Source organism: Pteropus medius, unplaced genomic scaffold (genome assembly GCF_902729225.1).
Source record: "Pteropus medius unplaced genomic scaffold, Ma_sr-lr_union100, whole genome shotgun sequence".
NCBI lineage: Eukaryota > Metazoa > Chordata > Mammalia > Chiroptera > Pteropodidae > Pteropus > Pteropus medius.
The window spans coordinates 2,127,680-2,147,733 of NW_024352784.1; the positions used below are offsets into that span (position 1 = coordinate 2,127,680).

Here is a 20,054-nt window from a genome sequence, read left to right on the forward strand (position 1 = left end):
TCTTTTGTTCCCATGCTTGTCCCCCTTATAGAAGATATTCTCCTCCTGTGTTAATGAGGAAGATATTTTAACAATCTGTCTTCCCTTCTGATGCCATTTGAGTCCTATCACTACTGAGTTATACCCCGGGGCAGTGGTTTCCTTCTACATTTGGGCAGAGAAGTCATGTCATAAGAGGATCTCACAGCCCAAATTACATATGAGGCTAAAATGTATACTTAGTGAATTATGGCATGAGGAGAACTGACTTTTCTTGAAAGTAAGCAAGCCTCAGCCTCTATTACATCACAGACCTTATTAGATCCAAACCAAATATCCTCAGTCCTCTGAACTGGCCTCTAACCCTAGAGAAAATGGATTTGATTTTTATTCCTTCTTGCTCACTCTTTTCCCCATGCTTAACATGTTTCATCTCCATTTCATCTCTTCCTATTTCTAGCCATCTTCAAGAAACTGAAAAGGGTACCTACTACTGAGATAAACTTCAGCTGCTAGATGGGGGTAGGCTAAGAATTGGTGACCACCGCCCCCCACCACCATTCTTTCCTTAAGAGTCTAACACTCCTTAACTTATGCCTCCCTAGTCAGAAGCCCTCATACCTTAAACTGTTTCAGCAGTCTATCTTCCATCCTGATGCCATTTGAGTCCCGTCACTACTGAGTCACAGAAGGAGGTTACTGCACCTCTTCAGGGGTGCCGTGAGAGTATAAGGAATCACAGCAGGCCAACCTCCCACCAGAGCTCTACTCATATACATTTACCAGTATCTAACACAGCTTTTGCCATTCCTCACCCTGCTCACTACCTTTCAACAAGAACCAGCTTCATGTTCTTTGCTGGTGTCAGAATGGCATAATCTCATCTTTCTTCTCCAAGCAATTTTTACATATGCATCTTACCACAGCTTAGATTTCACTTTTAAAAAGCCTGCTCCAGCCCTTAGTCTGTGTTCAGTGCCTGTCTTTGGACTGCACACATCGTACTCCGAATTGCTTGCTTATATGCATGTTTCCCCAAACAATGTTAAGTTCCATAGGACTAGAGAGCATGCCTATCTTGTTCTCTAGTGTAATCTCTGTACTAGCATAGTGCCTGTCTATGTTGAATGAGAATAAAATATTGTGCCTCTTTAAGGCATTTGGAGATGTTTTGGATGGTCTTATATTGGCATTAGAGAACTAAGGACCTCTTCAACGTCCTTGTGTGTGGCTCTGTGTGGACTCCACCTTTTCTAAGTTCCCTTCCAAGAGAATTCTTTCCCTCTGAGTCCTATCTCAGACTTATACAGGAGCATGATCTAAAGTGGGATGCCCAAGGGTCCCAAGTCTGTTCGTCCTTATAGGCTGAGAACTCTTCCTGATGACCTGTTTTTTTGTGTGTTTTTTTCCATAGATTCTTCTTTATAAGATGCTCTTACCTGGGCTGGATAGTGTCCAAGAGCAAGAGCCTGGGGCTCTGCAAACGCCTCTGAGTCCTGGCACTTATAAGCATTCTCTTCAGGGGTCGTGGGAATTCTACCTGGACTAACAACCTACTCATTTTCCTCAGTGGAGAAGGAAAATAGCAGGTTTTGTCCCAGAAGAATGGACACAGAATCTAAATTTAAGCATAGCTATCCCAGTATGTCAGGGTTGTTCCAGAGAGAACTCAGGAGGACAGACTTAATTGAGTCATGATCCCTTGGGTTCAAATCTTGCTCTTACTTGTCATCTGGTCTCCCCAGAGTCTGCAGCTATTCTGAGGACACCAGTAGGAATCAGAAAGCCCATTCTAGAGGAGGGACAAAGACTCTCTTTGGAATTAGAGCTCAGCCTGGCTGTAAATCTCTAACGAAGTTTAATATCCTTACAGCACTTGAAGGTGATGGTCGAGTCCTGAACTAACATTAAGACAAACCAATGGCTATTTCCTAAAATCTAGATACTGCAGACTTTTCCCAACTCAGGTTTACATTGTGAGGGAAGGACCTCATGGACTTGTGAGTGGAGCAGCATATCTCCTTTATATCTTTCAGAACCTTGCACTCCCAACCTAACATTTCATTCTGCAGAAAGAAGCCAAACTGAGAGAGCAGTTTCTCTTGGTATATTCTAACAGGATGTTCATTATGTTGGTTCACGGCACAACATGGCCTTTGAAGCTCCAAAGGCTTGAGTTTGCAAGCCAGTTATATACCCACTGTGTGACCTTGAACAAGCTCATCTTCATTTCTTCAAGCATAAAGTAGGAATAATACCTATTTCTGGGTAGATTTTATAATTGAGATACTGTATGTAAAGGGACCAGTAAGAAGAAAAACATGCTAGGTACTTAGTAAACAGCATTGTTATCACCATGACTGCTGCTGTTTTTGTGTCATTGGGAGGGGTTGGCTCTCATAAGCCTGGGAGACACGTCCTAATTGTCTCCTTCAGACAAGCCAATATGGTTGGGACAGAGGCTAATAAAATAGAATCAGTATAGAAAGGATCTCATTTTCACCCCTACTCCCCTTTCAGAGGATCCTATTTCTCTTGCACCTCAGGAGAAGCTGGAAAGTTCTAGAGGCTTTCTACCTACACTCCAACCTTAAAGTTTACATCTTATGTAAAACTGCTCATAGTTGCTGCAATACACAGGGTTAGTTCTGTGCCTGTACATATGTTATACCCTCAGCTAAGTAAAGTAGGAATGCCATCCCATACAAATTTCTTATCTAGCTTTTGAAACTTGGTTCAGTAATCACCTTTTCCAATTGAATGCTGCCTTTAAACTTAGAATTTAATTGGTGATTTAGGTTTTCTGTACCTGGATGTCTTTCATGATATTGAGAAATTATAAATATTCAATAGATCAATGCATTTTAATTGAATTATATTGTTAAAGGTTCATGTAGTAAAGCCTCTCACTTTAATAATTTGACTTTAGCGGACCACAGTCAAGACAACTTTTTTCAACTGAGGATGAGGTATTCATATGATATGTGCAGAGGAACATTAAAGCATTAACTTCCCCATAGGATATTTTAAATCGATATTAATTTAATATCGGATACCCATTCAGCCTTGGAAGCAGAGATGAATCAGAAGCAAACATGGTCCGTCCTCATCCTAACACTGTCCAGGAGGGGGCGTCCTGGCCCGAGGGTGAGATACCAGTGACAGATCAAGCTCCACAACACAAAGGAAAACCTCAAGCTTATTAAATATTTTAATCCTTCATTTGAATGTGCCTACTCACCTCTATATCTTCATCCAGTCAATACCTATCTTACAATTTGGCTTCCCATGTAGGTCAACCAAGGTGAAAAGAACATACTGCTCGGGTCAATATGATACCAGGAACCCAAAGCAATTCAGTATCTGTTTATAAATTGAATATTGAATTTCTGGTTTTATAACCTTATCAGTGAGTTGGGTTAGTCTTGCTTTGAATTAAGCCATTGTTCATGTGCAATTCTAGAAAAAAAACAGAACTCTAAGCTTGTTAGGTCAGGTGCTCAATTGCTGAGCAGTGGAAATAAATACCATTTGAGTGATATGAATACGTCATCTCTGAAGTCTGAAGATAATTAACTTTCTCATCCATGAATGGGAATACTGATGCTCAATATAGGTAAAGCATTTTACAAAAATATTCTCAGCTTATAAGTGGAAAAGCCAGGATTGGGAGTCTGGGACCAAGCTTCAGCTCCTGCTTATTTCTGAGGAAAGTGGTATACTACTAGGGATAAGAGCATAGACATGAGCCCACATCTGTCAATACTGTCACTTACTAGACACATGTCCTTTACCAACTTATTCCTAAACCTGATTTTTCCTTATCCTCATTTTATCCTTGATACCCATGCTGAGTTTCACTCCTTCTGTGAGCTTTCTCCTACATCCTTTATTCTATCCCGAACTCCTTGTATATCCCTCATCCCAACAATATACTTTCTGAGCCTCAAACCACACAATCCAAAGCCTCCCTATATCTGCCTTACACAGGGCCATTGATAGTCCACTCTTTTCTGTGTTTTATAGCACATGAAAGATTTGTTAGAGCCTGAAGCAACTGGGTGTATAACTAAATTAGAGAATCTCCTTCAGATATGCACCCTCATAGACACTGAGATTTGACTAGATTCCACTTGGATATCTCAGTTAATCCAGATGTCAGAATGATTTGACCAGTGTTGGGTTATAATCCTAATAAATTTAAAAATGTTAATCCTTCTAATTCTTAATCATTGACTAAATCGCTATTCTAACATCACGAAGTGCTCCTCTCTTCTCATCCTCTCACTGCCTTGCACTGCTATTCTTTCATTTCTCTGGCTATCATCTCCCAAACCCCCTTTCTCCTTCCTTTTTACCAAAACAACCCTATGAGAAATGAACTCTTACAATCTCACTCCTCTGAACAAAAATCTAAGGCACAGAAAGGCTAACTAATTTCCCGAGATTTACATAAGAAATGGTAAAAAGCAAAAGTTTAAGGTTCATATACTCTAGGTTTGAATTCTACATTTTTCATTTCTAGTTTGCTAAGAGTATTATGAATACATGTTGGATGCTTTCTCTACATCTATTGATATCATGACTTTAGCCTGTTGATGTGATAAACTACAGCAGTCTTTTTCAAATGTTGAGTCAGCTGCGCATACTTAGAATAAATCTCTCTTTGTTGCAGTGCATGTTCTTATGCACTGTTGAATTTGGTTTGCTAATATTTTGCCGAAGATTTTTTCATCTGTTTATGAGTAAACCTCCTCTGGGCCAGGTGACTTGTTTTGGAAGGTTATTAATTATTAACTCATTAATAGATAAGTATATTCATTTATTTCTCCTTGTTTGAGTTTGGTAGATTCTCTCTCAAGGAATTGGCCCATTTTATCTAAGTTATCAAATGTATGAACATAGTTATTCAAAATACTCTATTATCCTAATATCTGTGGAATCAGTAGTAATGGTTCCTCTTTCATTTCTCATATTATTAATTTGTATCTTTTCTTTTTTAACCTGGCTAGAGGTTCAATATTTCATTGTTTTAAAAGAATTAGCATTTAATCTTATTGACTTTCTCTATTGACTTCTGTTTCAATTTTATTGATTTCTGCTCTTTTCTCCTTGCTTTAGGCTTACATCACTTTTCTTCGTCTAGTTTTCCAAAGTAGAAGCTTAGGTTATTTTTTAGGTCTTTTTTCTACAATTTTCTTCTAAGTACTTCTTTCGTAGCATCCCACAAATTTTGACATATTTTCATTTTCATTTAGTTCAAAATATTCAACCTGTGTCTTTGACTGATGTGGTGTCTAGAAGTGTATTGTTTGATCTCCTAAGTATTGTCTTGATTTATTTCCATTTAATTCCATTTTAGCCCAAGAACATATTCTGCATGATTTATTTTAAACCTGGTAAGGTATGTTTTATGTGAGCCCAGCATATATGTGAGCCTGAAAAATGTATTCTATTAGATGATGTAATCTTTAGATGTCAGTTCCAGTTGATTAACAACGATCTCACTTATTTTCTGCCTGCTGGATCTATCACTTACCAATAGAGGCATATTGAAATCTCCAACTATAATTGTAGATCCATCTATTTCTCCTTGCATTTCTAACCTTATATATTTCAATGCTGTTGTAAAGTGTATATACATTAAGGATTGCCTTCTTGAGGAGTTGATCATTATCATTATTTAATTTCCCTCTTTATCCCTCATAATTTTCCTTGCTCTAAATTCTGCTTTGTCTGCAGTTAGTATAACTACATCAGATTTCTTTTGACTAGTATTAGTAAAGGGATAGTGAAAGATATACCATTATATGAACAACAGATAATTAGATCTTACATCTCTAATCTACTCCAAACACTTTTTTAATGACAAAATATTGAAACCCAAGAATGTCAACATGCTTGAGGTCTCACATCCTTAAAGGTATTCAGGGCTGGCATAAGGGCTGACTAAAGATACCTATTTTTGATCCTGACCAGACACGGCTGACCTGTTGCTATCCAAGTTCTGAGACTGGAGAGGTTTCCTGAGCTATCTAAGGCCTCTGGCTTCTGACATTTCTTTCCTAGTTCATATTGATTTAGTATCTTGGTATACATCCTGCATAGGAAAATTAGAATACATTAGAATCCTGAAGATTACTCTGATGCAGACACAGACCCGGGGAGAAGTGACAAGAAGGAAGCACAGCTTATGAGTTTCTCACCTGAGAATTGAGTGTTGAACAAAAAGCAATCTGTCATTTGTCAGCCCTCCCAAAGAACCTACATCACCTCCCCTTTTCTGTCTTGTGTGCCAGTGTTTACCATATATGGTGATATATGTTATATACTAATGGCCTGAGTACAATTAATATACATGTTTTGTATCCAAAAAATGTTGAGTTCCCCATACTAGGGTTAGATGAATGGTAATTATACCTAGATGTAATCTATTCTGAGTATGACATTAGGCATCCCACAGCCTTTCTCATCTCAGGGTGGGCTGTTCCCAAAGGGAACTTGGATCCACCATGTGATGCCCATTGTTTGTCTCTATTTTGTTTAATAGGCTTTCATCCACAAAAACAAAGGTGGTTTGTGTTTCTCCATAGCACACTGTGGCATGTTGGGCATCAATATATCCTACTGTAATGCACCCCTTAAATTCCCAATGATTTCCATAGGGCCATGCCCATTACAGGCATTTCTTTAACATTCTAGTTTTCCACTGGCCATCTGCTGGATCATACAGCTGGACCCCTGGCTACAGCCCATGAGTTGGCAAAAACCCAAACATAGGGGCTTTTACCAATGCTCAAATCCTCCATCACTGCTAGGAAAACAGTACACAATTCAGCCTAGTGAGTCCATTTATTTTACCTTCTTCAGTCTTTCTACCTGCTGGTCTTGATGTGGCAGTTTTCCAAATGAAATGTCCATTCATCTTGGAACTGCCATCCGTAAACCAAGCAGCTTTTTGTTGTTCACTCAAAAGTTGTTCATAGGGCACTGTCCACATGGCAATTGGTTCTGGCAGTTCCTCAGGTGGTTCCAAAGTCAATCCTAGAGGAAATGAAGTGACCTGTTTATGAATATGGTGGGCACCTCCTTGAGTCCCCCCAGTAGCATGCTCCTATATAAATCATTTCCATCTTTATGAAACCCTTCAGGGCCCTGCCTTTTTAGTGTTTCTCTGACATCATCCAATAGAGAAGTAGTAGCACACAATGAATTGAAGAGGGTAAGAGAAATGATTTCCCCTTACTCATGCGCCCCTCCCCCACAGCAATACAGCTCAGTGCCAAGAAAGACCTAAGCACATGCTCTCTCCCACAACAGAAAATGAGAGCATGTGAGTGCCTGGCTACCCCAGCTGTGTGGGAGGCTGCCAAAGAAAACCGCTTCTTTCTCATCCCATCGTTAATTCTGAGAAGTGCTGAACAACTGAAAGGCAGGGAGTGGCTGGGAGAAGAGCAGCTGGGACTCTCTGAGAACATCAAAAAAAATGCAGATTGTGCTAAATGCATTGTAGACTGCATGAGCTACTGGGGACATTTTGCATGCAGATTCCCCCGACTGACTCAATTTTTTGTGCACCTCAGTTATACACGATTGTACTCCACTGGAGGAAAAAAAAATTCTGATTTAAAATGTGCAGATGAACTGAACACATTTTTCCCAAGAAGACATACAAATGGCCAATGAGTATATGAAAAGATGCTCAACATCACTATTGGGGAAATGCAAATTAAAACCATACACCTGTTAGGATGACTATTATCAAAAAAGAAAGGAGATAAATGTTGGCAAGGATGTGGAGAAAAGAGAATCCTTGTGCAATATTGAAACAATACTATGGAAAACAGTATGGAGGTTTCTTAAAAATTAAAAAAAAATACCATATGAACCAGCAATTGTACTTCTGATTATATAAAGGAAATGTAATCATTATATGAAGAGATCTGCACTCTCACATTTATTCAATCATTATTCACAACAACCAAGAAGACATAGAAGTTACCTAAGTGCCCTTCAACTGATAAAGAAAATGTAGTATATATACACAATGGAATATTCAGTCATAAAAACATTCTTCCATTTGTGATAACATAGATACTTTGGGAGCTTTATGCTAAGTGAAATAAGTCAGGGAAAGACAAATACTATGTGATCTCACTTATACGTGGAATCTAAGAAGTCAAACTCATAGAAACACCATAGGCGAATGGTGGTTGCCAGGGGCTGGGGATTGGAGGAAATGAGATATTTGTCAAAGGGCACAAACTTTCAGGTATAAGATGACTAAGTTCTGGGAATCTAATGTACAGCATGGTGACTATAGTTAACAGTACTCTATCATATACTTGAAAACTGCTGAGAGTAGATCGTAAATGTTCTTACCAGAAGAAAATAGTAATCATGTAAGGTCCTCGATGTATTAACTAACCTTATTGTAGTAATCACTTGATGATACATATGTGTATCAAATCATCACACTGTATACCTTAAATGTACATAATATATGCTGATTATATCTCAATAAACGGGGATGGGGGGGTAGGAAGGAGCTTTAAAATCAGACTTAACTCTTCTATCCTAAATATAAATCTCTGCATTGTTCAAATTTTGCCTAAGATTTAACAATTTCTTTAACTTTAGTCTGCACTATGGAGAGAATAATAATTTCCTAGAATTATTTGGAGATCATAATGTGCATTGAAAGAGATTTCCCAGAAATGGTTGGAAAACTAAATTTAGAGCTAGATGAAAAGAGCACTCACAAAAGGTATTTTGTTATTTAGATAGTGAACAATCAATTTTTCACTTTCAAAATGACACTTGAATAGTAGAGAGGAGAGTGATAGGAAAGACAGATAGGGGCCAATAAGACTACTGAAGAGGTTGAAATGAGAGTTAAGGGCCTGATCTTGGTGGAAGATGGCAGGCTAGGTAAAAGCAGGGTTCGCCTGCTCCCAGGTCCGCATTGAAAGTACAACCAAATTATAAAATAATCAACATAAGGAATCTCCTGAAGTCTAGCTGATCATAACGCATAGGTCTGATAATATAAAGAAGGAATCACATGGAAGCTGGTAAGAGAGGCAAAGTTGCGAACTGGACTGGACCCGCAACCGTGGGTGGTGGAGGATTACCAGGAGGGAGAGTTAGGCTGAAGAGGCTCCCCTGAAGGAGAAGCGGTCCTGGCCTCATTTGCAGGCTCTCCAGTCCTGGGTCCCAGCCCAGGGGAGAGGAGATTCTAATAACTCTGACTGTAAAAAACAGAAGGAATTCGATTCCTGCCGTCTGGGTGAAACAGAAGGAGACTGAAACCCTAGACTCCCCTTTGAAGGACCCATGCTCAGGCTTTCTGACCTGCGGACACTCACCCAGGACACTGGCGATGGGTCAGAGGCTCACGTAGGATTCATACTGAGAAAGTCTGCCTTACCTAGAGCCAGAACAAGGGTTGGAAGGGCAGCCACCCTCGTACCTTAGTTTGACGCCACTACCTAACAATCTACAGACCTTGCCAGTTTGACAGTGCAGACCCCTTTCACAGGGCCATTAGGAAGCACTAGCCTGAAGATATCAGCCTGCTCCACCCAACCTAAAGATTGCCCCGGGCTTTTGTTGCTGGATGGCTGCCACACCCTACACCAATTCAGGGCCAAGCATTCGCTGCTAGCAGCCAGAGCTGTGAAGCATTTCCAAGATAATTTCAGGCAGATCACTACGGTCAACATGAATTTGTACGGATATTGGGGATCTGTGGGCCAGTCTCAGACAGCAGCTGGTCTTGCTGTGATCTGGGACTTCTACAGGAAGGTGTGAACAGTTACTGAAGTTGCAGCAAGACTGTATTGATATGACAGCTTTTGTCTCCCTGAGACCCTGCCCCACCCAACCCACAAATTGCCCCAGGTGGCCCATTGACAGTAAACCAACACCACCCTGCCCCTCCCCCCAGGTCTCCCAATCCACTGATAAATGAATTCAGTAAAATAGCAGTTTACAAAATAAATATTCAGAAGTCAGTGGCATTTTTGTACACCAATGATGAGCTTTCAGAAAGAGAAATTAAGAAAATAACCCCTTTTACAATTGTATCAAAACCAATAAAATACCTGGGAATCAACCAAAGAGGTAAAATACCTGTTCTCAGAAAATTATGTCATTGAAAAAAGAAATTGAAGAAGATACAAGTAAATGGAAGCATATACCATGCTCAAGAGCTGGAAGAATCAACATCATTAAAATGACCATACTACCCAAAGCAATCTATAGATTCAATACAATCCCTATCAAAATACCATTGTCATTTTTCAGAGAGCTAGAACAAATGATCTTAAAATTTATATAGAACCATAAAAGACTGTGAATAGCCATGGAAATCTTGAGAAATAAGAACAAAGCTAGAGGTATCACACTACCTGATATCAATCTATACTACAAGGCCACAGTAATCAAAACAGCATGGTACTGGCATAAAAACAGATACATTGATCAATGGAACAGAATAAAGAACCCAGAAATAAATCCATGCCTATACACTCACTTAATATAAGACAAAGGAGGTAAGAATATACAATAGGGTAAAAACAGTCTCATCAATAAATGATATTGGGAAAATTGGACAGATACATGCAAAAAAAGAAACTGGACCACCTTTTCACATCAAATACAAGAATAGACTCAAAATGGATTAAACACTTAAATGTAAGACCTGAAACCATAAAACTTCTAGAAGAAAACATAGGCAGTAAACTCTCTGATATTACTAACAGTAATTCCTTTTTGGATATATCTCCTTGGGTAAGGGAAACAAAAGAAAAAATAAATAAATGGGACTATATCAAACTAAAAAATTTCTTTAACAGCAAAGGAAACCATCAACAAAACAAAAAGACAACCCACTGATTGGGAAAAGATATTCGCTAATGATACTTCTGATAAGAGGTTAATATCCAAAATATATAGAACTCATACAACTCAAAAACAAAATATGAACAATCCAATTAAAAAATGGGCAGAAGACCTGAACAGATACTTCTCTAAAGTGGAAATACAGATGGCCAATACATATGAAAAGACGTTTAAGGTCATTAATCATCAGAGAAATGCAAATTAAAACCACAATGAGATATCACTTGACACCTATCAGAATGGCTATCATCAATAAATCAAAGAACAAGTGCTGGCAAGGATGCGGAGAAAAGGGAACCCTCATACATTGTTGATGGAATTGCAAATTGGTACAGCTGTTATGGAAAATAGTCTGGAGGTTTCTCAAAAAATTAAAAATTGATATACTTTTTGACCCAGCAATTGCACTTCTGGGTATTTATCCAAAGAAAACCAAAACAATAATTCGTAAAGATCTATTCACTCCAATGTTCATGGCAGCACAATTTACAGTAGCCAAGGTATGGAAGCAACATAAATGCCCATCAACAGACGATTGGATAAAGAAGTAATGATTCATATATACAATGGAATATTACTCAGCCATTAAAAAAATGAAATTCTACCATTTTCAGCAACATGGATGGACCGAGAGGTTATTATGCTGAGTGAAATAAGACAGAGAAAGATAAATACCATATGATTACACTTATATGCGGAATCTAAGCAACAAAAAGAACAAACTAATCAGAAACAGACTCGCAAATATAGAGGACAATTTGGTGATGGACGGAGAGGAATGGGGGCGCTGGGAAAATGGAATGAAGGGTTAAAAAAGTACAAATTAATAGTTGATAGATGACCACAGGGATAGGCAGCATGGCATAGGAAATACATTTAACATTAATATATTGGCTAGGTGGAAAACCAGAGGAGAGAAGAGATTGGTTTATAAAACTATATAAATGTCTAACTAATGTACTATATACTTGAAATAAATCAAAAAAAAAAAAAAAGTTCAGAGCCTGACAATAAGGATACAGCAAAGATGTAGAAGAGAGAAAACCTTGTGTAAATAATTAAGAAATTTCATTGAGGGTTCCCATAATCAAGGTAGAATATTATAATTTACTAATAGTGATCACAAAAGTCCTTCCTTGTACATGTCAGAACTTTCCACATAAAACATTAAGTTTTTGCCATATTTCCTGAAATCATTCTCCTTACTTCAAGAATATTAAGTATATGGTAAAAAAAAAAAAAAGAGAGAGAGAAATTGTTCAAAATAAATACAATGGCCATTAATTGTTCAAATATCGACATGTTCACTGTAGAGATCAAAGAAATGAAAACAACATTTTTTCTCATCTGTATAATGGATATTTTAAAAATTACTACAGTGCAATTTAGCAAATGAACTCAATGCTGGCTAAGCACTAGCTGGAAAAATACTTTTGGAAAGCAATGACAATAGAATTCATGAGGCCTGCACAATAGTTGATAATTTTCCCTGAGTTTCTATCCTAAGGTTGAGCAGAAAAAGAATATTGACAAATATGTCTGTGCCACTTGATATAGTAGGAAAACTGAAACTAGCCTTTCCACTATTCTGGGAAGTGTAGGTTAAAGTAACCAGACACAAACACAAACTAATGTAAGTTATGATTATAAATATTTTTCAGCAAACATAAATTGAAGCAGAATGAAAAATTACGATGTTGATGAAGTTTGCATTTAAGTAATTTTCTTCTTTGTATTAACAGGTTTTTTAATATTTTATATTAATAGATCTTTTAAATATAAACAACTAACAAAAATAAGCTTTCATATTGGTTATACCAGTATCTGATGTTTTTTCCCTTCTCTTGTGAACTCCTCCAATGTCCCTCTTAGAGTCTGAAAACCTGAGCCCTGGGGAGAGGAAAGCCAGAGACCTGGGGGCCAGCCAAAAGCCCCAGCAAGAGAGTAGAAATAAGTCTGTAGTCCTGGGAGATGGAGTTGGATAAAGCATGAATACTACTCCCAAGGGTGGAGTGGGGAGGGAGTAACTACAGATCCAGAGGGAAGGGCGCAGGTTTCTCTATGCAACCTGTGGGAAATAACTGGCTATTTTTGGCACCCAGATAAAGAAGGGGCACACAGGAGAAAATAGTGAAGAGATCGGGGCCATAGTCTCCCCTTGACTTCAAACTAAATTCATCCGAACAGACAAGAGGTGACCACTGTCAGAAAGCTTAAAGCTCTGTGGATAGAACCCCAATTGGTAAGTATATTCCAGAGGTAGGACAAAGTCATTGGAAATAGACTCCAATTGCCAAAACACTACCTTCGTTTTTTAGGTCCATCCAGAGCTTATCTTCACAGGTCTAGTCAAAAGCAGAAGAAATACGTTGAGCATAGTTTGGCCTGGGTTATAAATCAAGGAAGAGGAGAAACCCCAAGACTTTCCCCCGTGTTTGTTGCCCAGTGCTCTCCATAATGCAGGAGAAAAGCCTGGACTATTCCAGTTCGATTGGGCCTCCTGTCTTCTGCTCCAGCCAGGCAACCTTCTCTCCTGAGCCAATCCTTATACCATCAGCAGGTCTCTTCAATTGATTATATCCATGTTTAAAAAGCTATTCATGCAGCTGGGAAAGAAGGATATGGAATCATCAAGGTCATGTGGAAACATCACTGTGTGTTCTGAGGGAGGGGGCAAAGAACAGGTGAAGAGTCAGTAGGAAGGGGATAAAATGCCTATTCCAGAGGCCAGGCATCCCAACATTCGACCTTCTGAGTGCATACACACATACATTTATAAATGGTTCACTTAATACCTGAAGCATCTCTAACATAGCTGTCACTCCCTTTATTTCACAGACCAGGAAACAGAATAGAAAACAGAGGCAGAGAGATTACACCTTCTAGGCCACACAGCCAGAAACAGTGAAGTTAGTATTAGAACCTAAGCGAGTCTTGCTTAGGTTCCATGTTTACTTCACCATAACAAAACATCTCGCTCAAGAGTCAGACCCATCATCAGAATATCTCTTCCAGGACTTGCAGGTATGTCACTAGTGTCCAGGTAAGAATGCCATTTTGTGGGATGACACAGAACATATTTCTCTGAAATGTTCTAGGTAAAGTAACACAATGTAGGTGCCACAACCTAGTTCAAACCACCATTCAAAAGGCCAATTATCAACTTGGTAGATCTATTTTTATATGTGTGTTTACATTCTCTTTGTCCCAGCATAAAACAATTTCATTAATTAAACTGTGTCTGGCATAAATCAAAGTTAAAATCTGGGTTTAAGTCTATCCTATGAACATTGATGCATTTGTGATGAGTAGCCACTACCTTGACCTACCCTGACATTGAGTAACTAGGACCCTTTCTGCTTTAGGATGGTGATTAATCACAATAGGGCTGAACACTTCAGACATTCTCCCTTTTATGAGATAAAATTGTATATTAACTAGTGTTCCTCTTAAATCTGTGTCCCATCTCTACAATTTCTGGACTTTTGAGGCATCTTCAAAGATGTTCCATGAAACAGAAACACAGGAAACTATTCCAATATGCAGAATGGAAATTCGTCGTCTACTCACAATAGTGAACGATAGAATTTGGAGAAAAGAAGCTGTTGCCACATGCCAAGAACCTCACACTTATTTTATTCTTTATATTTATCCTTTGCAGCTGATATTCTCCCTATTTTTTATGTGAAAAGGACTGAGACTTTAAGAGGTTAGGCAATTTGCCCAAACACAATACAATGAAGATCTAGAGTGGGGAAACTTGTTTGGTAGATGGCAAAGCTGGTGCCCTGAGCTGGTACTGTGGTGCTGCCTCCCAAACTTTTCCCTTTCCATTTGATCTCTGAGGAAGTGACTTCACATATGTTATCCTTTATTGGCAGGGTGAAGTACCCAATTCACAGAATTGCTGAAGTCAGTGAATTAATGTAAAAGAACACTCGTGAACCATTTTAAAGTTCACAAAACTTTCATTTTTCTTTTTAACACCCAGCCAAGCATGACTCGGTAGTAAGAAAACTCACAAACTTAAAATTAACTGTGTTGGAGCATGAATTAGAAATCCTTGATGTTACATAGGGACATTTCTTATGCTTATTTGATATGAAAATGTAATTATTATTTATATTTTAGACAAGAATATTTGAAGTGTGCATGAGTTATTTTAGACAACTGGAGAGAATTCAGTGACAACTTAGTCATACACTCTGGTATAGAATATAGATACTGAAAAAGGCTTTGTAGGGAAGGGATGATCTGGGATGGGCCTTGAAGAATGGAGGAAATTTGCCTGGGTAAAAACCAAGGAGGTGGTGAAACCTCTCGGCGAAACATGGTTGTGTGAGAAGAGTCACATGGCAAGTGTGGGGAGTCTGCTGAGAATTTGGGAAACATGAGAATGGCAAGCCAAAGACAGGGCAGGACCCAAATTTGACCCTGCACTCTCAGGTCCTGAACCCTGAGGACGCGAAGCAATAGGAACCACTGCTAGATTCTTAGCGAGAGGCAAAAGAGCAAGAAGTGGACTAGGCTTTTACCAGTAATGGCCAGTGCTTTAGTGCTGATCTTCTTTGTCTCTTCAAAGAACAGAAAACAATCAACAGGGCCCTTTTACAGATCACGTCCTTCTTTGTCTCTGTCAGTCCATTCTTTCTCATCTCTATCAGATAGATAGTGGACAAAATATGCAGCGAGATTTGCTCTTAAAATGATGCTCCTCATTTTTCTATCTTAAATTATATATAATGTGCAGAATTTCAGAAAGTGTAATAGGGTTCATCCTTAGAGAAAACTTTTCTTAAGGAACTTTACCTGCACATCTTTTTAACCACAAAATCTGGGCAACCTTAAATGAGGGAACTGTTTCTTTGAGAAATTAGGTCCTGTGCCAAATATCTTTGAAGAAATCAATTAGATTTGACAGTCTGACCAAACTGTATTAAACCATTAAAGAAAAGGGAGTTGTACCTCACTAATATATTTTCCCTAATAAATTTTCCTCTTACATGTTTTTGATTGGGTTTTGATAATATACAATTTTTAAAGCTCTTGGCCATTTTTAAAAGACAGCATACAGACATATACAAAAGGAAGAAAATTAAAAGTGTGTGTTTTTACATTTGAAGTGTTTTTCTATATGACACACACATATTTTAATGAAATTATGTCAGTTTAAACTGCCTCCTGCCAACCCCTCACTGAAAATAAAAGGTAAACTTTATACCAGGTAAATGCATAACTCTAAAAATGTTATAAAAATTCTAATTTATTGAATGGATTACTAGATTTTAAACAATGCTTTATTTTTGAATACATATTTCTTTCATATTTATTATAAAATCAGTAGTTGCAAATAGCTAATCAGTATTTATTGATGGTATTAATGTTACTATTTATAAAGTGATAAGAGAAGTATAGGCAGGCTCTGGGCTAAACACGTTACCTGAACTTTCATTTAATCATTGCACATGGAATTTTTCTGTATTTTTTATTTCCTTTAGAAAATATTTCCCAAAGCAAAATTACTGAATGCAAAGGAGATGAACAATTTTGGGAATTTCTACAGTGGAGTAGGGCAATATATCAGTAGAAATCAGGAGCATGCCTGTTTCTACATTTACCAGCAGGTGTTCTCATGCATAGTTTCTTTTATAAAATATGTATTATGTTAATTTTCAAGTAGGCATTCAGAATTCTTTTTTATTATAGGTTCCACCAGTCATCCGGGATGGAAATAAGAACTAGTAGTCTACATTTTCTGAAGCAATATCTCTCATAGGAGCAAAAATCTAAAACTAAGAGCTGGATACTCCACATCCTGAAATATGTTCATGTCTAATAATGCCTGCTTTGTACCTACTTCTTTCTGGCTTACCGGCATCCCAGGACTGGAGCCCCTGCACATCTGGTTTTCCATCCCCTTCAGCTCTATGTACCTGGTGGCTGTGGTTGGGAATGTCACCATCCTGGCTGTGGTGAAGATGGAGCACAGTCTACACCAGCCCATGTACTTCTTCTTGTGCATGTTGGCTGTCATTGACTTGGTCCTGTCAACCTCTACCATGCCCAAACTGCTGTCCATCTTCTGGTTTGGTGCCCACAACATTGACCTAGATGCCTGCTTGGCCCAGATGTTCTTCATCCACTGCTTCGCTACTGTTGAGTCAGGCATCTTCCTTGCCATGGCTTTTGATCGCTATGTGGCCATCTGTGACCCACTACGCCATACCTCAGTGCTCACCCACACAGTAGTGAGCCGTTTGGGCCTGGCTGCCCTCCTCCGTGGGGTACTCTACATTGGACCCCTGCCCTTGATGATACGCCTGAGACTGTCCTTTTACCAAACCCAAATCATTGCCCACTCCTACTGTGAGCATATGGCTGTGGTCACCTTGGCATGTGGTGACACAACAGTCAACAACTTATATGGAATGGGAATTGGCTTCCTAGTATTGATCTTGGATTCATTAGCTATCACTGCTTCCTATGTGATGATTTTCAGGGCTGTAATGGGGCTAGCCACACCTGAAGCTAGGTTGAAAACTCTAGGGACATGCAGTTCTCACATTTGTGCTATCCTGGTGTTCTATATCCCCATTGCTGTTTCCTCTCTCACTCACCGCTTTGGTCATCATGTGCCTCCCCATATCCATATCATTTTAGCCAACTTTTACCTCCTTATCCCACCCATTCTCAACCCAGTTGTCTATGCTGTCCGCACCAAACAGATTCGAGGGCGACTTCTCCACATTCTTAAGGCTGGGGCTCAACTCAAGTGACTATTCTGCATCTATGGGACATAGAGATACTTAGCGATGGCAGGAGAAAGACTCTGACTCAGGAAGCCAATGCAATAAGATTTATGCAACTGGACCTTGCCTAATATGTGGAGATGATGGTCTGAGGAATATTAGAATATATTTTTTTTGACCACACATTTTCTGAAAGTAGAGATGGAAATATCAGAAATATCTGAAAATAGAAAGGAGAAATTGGGGCATGAGTTTTTATATTACAATATCCTTTTTCCCATTTGACTTCATATAATTAAGTATAACAGACATAGGTATACAGACCACAGAAACAGGATCATTTCTGTCTTTTTTTTGGTAAAGAATTTCTAGTTTCTTTGGAGAGTGTTTTTCACATTTCCAGAAGGTAAAATTATACTCTAACACCTCTTAGAGGCAGTTTACAAATTCTGTTGGTAAAGGTTTGGAAAAATTTAACTGTGTTGGCAAGTGTTTCCAGAACTTTTGGCTTTCCCAGGAAAAGCCTTTTGTTGAGGATAGAGGCAATATAAATGTAAGACATCTTAATCTAATGGGAACTTACTGCTCACAAGAATTAAAGTCATCAAGCCAGATTATTCCCCATTTAAATACATGAAAATGTAATATACCACATCTTCTCTAAATAAGAGTTAACTGAGAGCAGGAGGAAGAGACAAAGAGAGAGAAGGACATTAGGAGATTTTGTTTTGGTGGCCCTGAAATGGCATACATGAAGAGCAGCAGCAACACTGAAATAATAAAATGACAGAGGGAAGAGGTAACAGTGGGATTATTATGAAAGAGTTTGGGTAGAGAATGGAGTAAAGGTGATAAGAATAAATAGAGACCCAGTGGTAGATACAAACTTGAAATAACTTCAGATCTCTTTGGGGAATTCTTGCTTCATACTTACTTTGTTATGATTTGACCCTTTTTATATTGATCATTAGAAGTTTCATTATGAAGTTACTATTTCAGGCTGTAAACCTACAGAAATGTTGTGCTAATGCATGAAAAATGGAAAAAAGCAGTCACTCTCAATTGTGTTTTCAGAATTATAGTATGTCCATTTTAGTTCGAAAATTTTTCAGACTTTAAATTGCACATTTAACCTCCTCAGTTTGCAAACTATTACAAAATCTGAGAGCTAAGGTGACTTACCTTAAGTTTAAAATAAATCATCTTAGTATTTTGAAAATATAATCTAAAGAAGCCAATGATTAAGCCAGAGCTAAAACTCAAGCCTGATATCACCCCAACAACAATGACAAAAAACAGTATATCACAAACTTTTCTAAAGTTTAGCTTAAACCTCTAGCTAGTTTCAAATTTCTATTTTGGTGGTAGAAAGGTCTTTTCATTAAATTTATTGGCATGACATTGGTTAACAAAGTTATATACATGTCAAGCACACAATTCAATAACACATCATATGTATATTGCATTGTGTGTTCACCACCCAAAATTAAGTTTCAAATTTCTGTTTGTTTAGAATCATATGCCTAACCCTAAGGTTGGCTGGATCATATTTATTTTTCTGCATTGTTTCAGGGGGACGGGTGTTCATTCCTATGTCTTCTTACCAGGGACCCTCGAGTCTAGTGCCAAACCTAAGTCCATTAATTAGGGGAATGTTCTATTAACACAATTTTAGTGCCAAATGTAATCTACCTGCTGATTTTTATTAGGAGTTGATGAAAAGATACTCTGGAAGCCTCAGAGCTAGATGCTTATTTTCCAGTTATCTCCTGACCATGACCCTGGGCTTTGAATAAAATGAAGAACAATGATGTTCAAATCTATCAGTGGCACTGATGCTAGGGAAAGGGCAAGGAACCTTTGTCATGGGATAGCTCTTTGGCATAATACATGAAGTCCATTTATACTGTGTAAGCAAAGTGTATATGGAGGTCCAGGGCTTTCAATCTGGACTAAATTGCAGTCAGTAGGATTAGCACTAAGAACTTTCTAGCCAAATAACCTCAATAATCCCACAGTAAGGTGTTTCTCTAGGTCAGCAGTCCCCAACCTTTTTGGCACCAGAGACTGGTGCTCCTATGAGAATCTAATGCCTGCTGATCTGAGGCAGAGCTGAGGTGGTGATGCCAGCTCTGGGGAGAGTCTCCAAATACAAATGAACCTCTGATTGCTCACCTACCACTCACCTCCTGCTGTTCGGCCCAGATCCTAACAGGCCACAGACCATACCAGTCTGCTGCCTGAGGATTGGGAACCCCTGCTCTAGATGATCTGCTGGGTCTACCACAGATCAAGCCTAAATACCAAACATCTTTGGCTTCTTTATAAGGCATTTAATGACTTGGGATAAAGAAGAAAAACACCTCCTGTATGTGTGTTCCTGCTTCATCCAGGGAAAACCACCCATGACAATACTCAGGC

General features: G+C 38.6%; 1 protein-coding gene across 1 annotated transcript; it reads left to right on the forward strand.

The window, feature by feature from the left end:
• Positions 1-16,706: 16,706 nt before the first annotated feature.
• LOC120590203 (olfactory receptor 52M1-like) lies at positions 16,707-17,660 on the forward strand. The gene has a single exon (XM_039847829.1). It carries the CDS (start codon positions 16,707-16,709, stop codon positions 17,658-17,660), a length of 954 nt encoding a protein of 317 aa, XP_039703763.1.
• Positions 17,661-20,054: the final 2,394 nt, after the last annotated feature.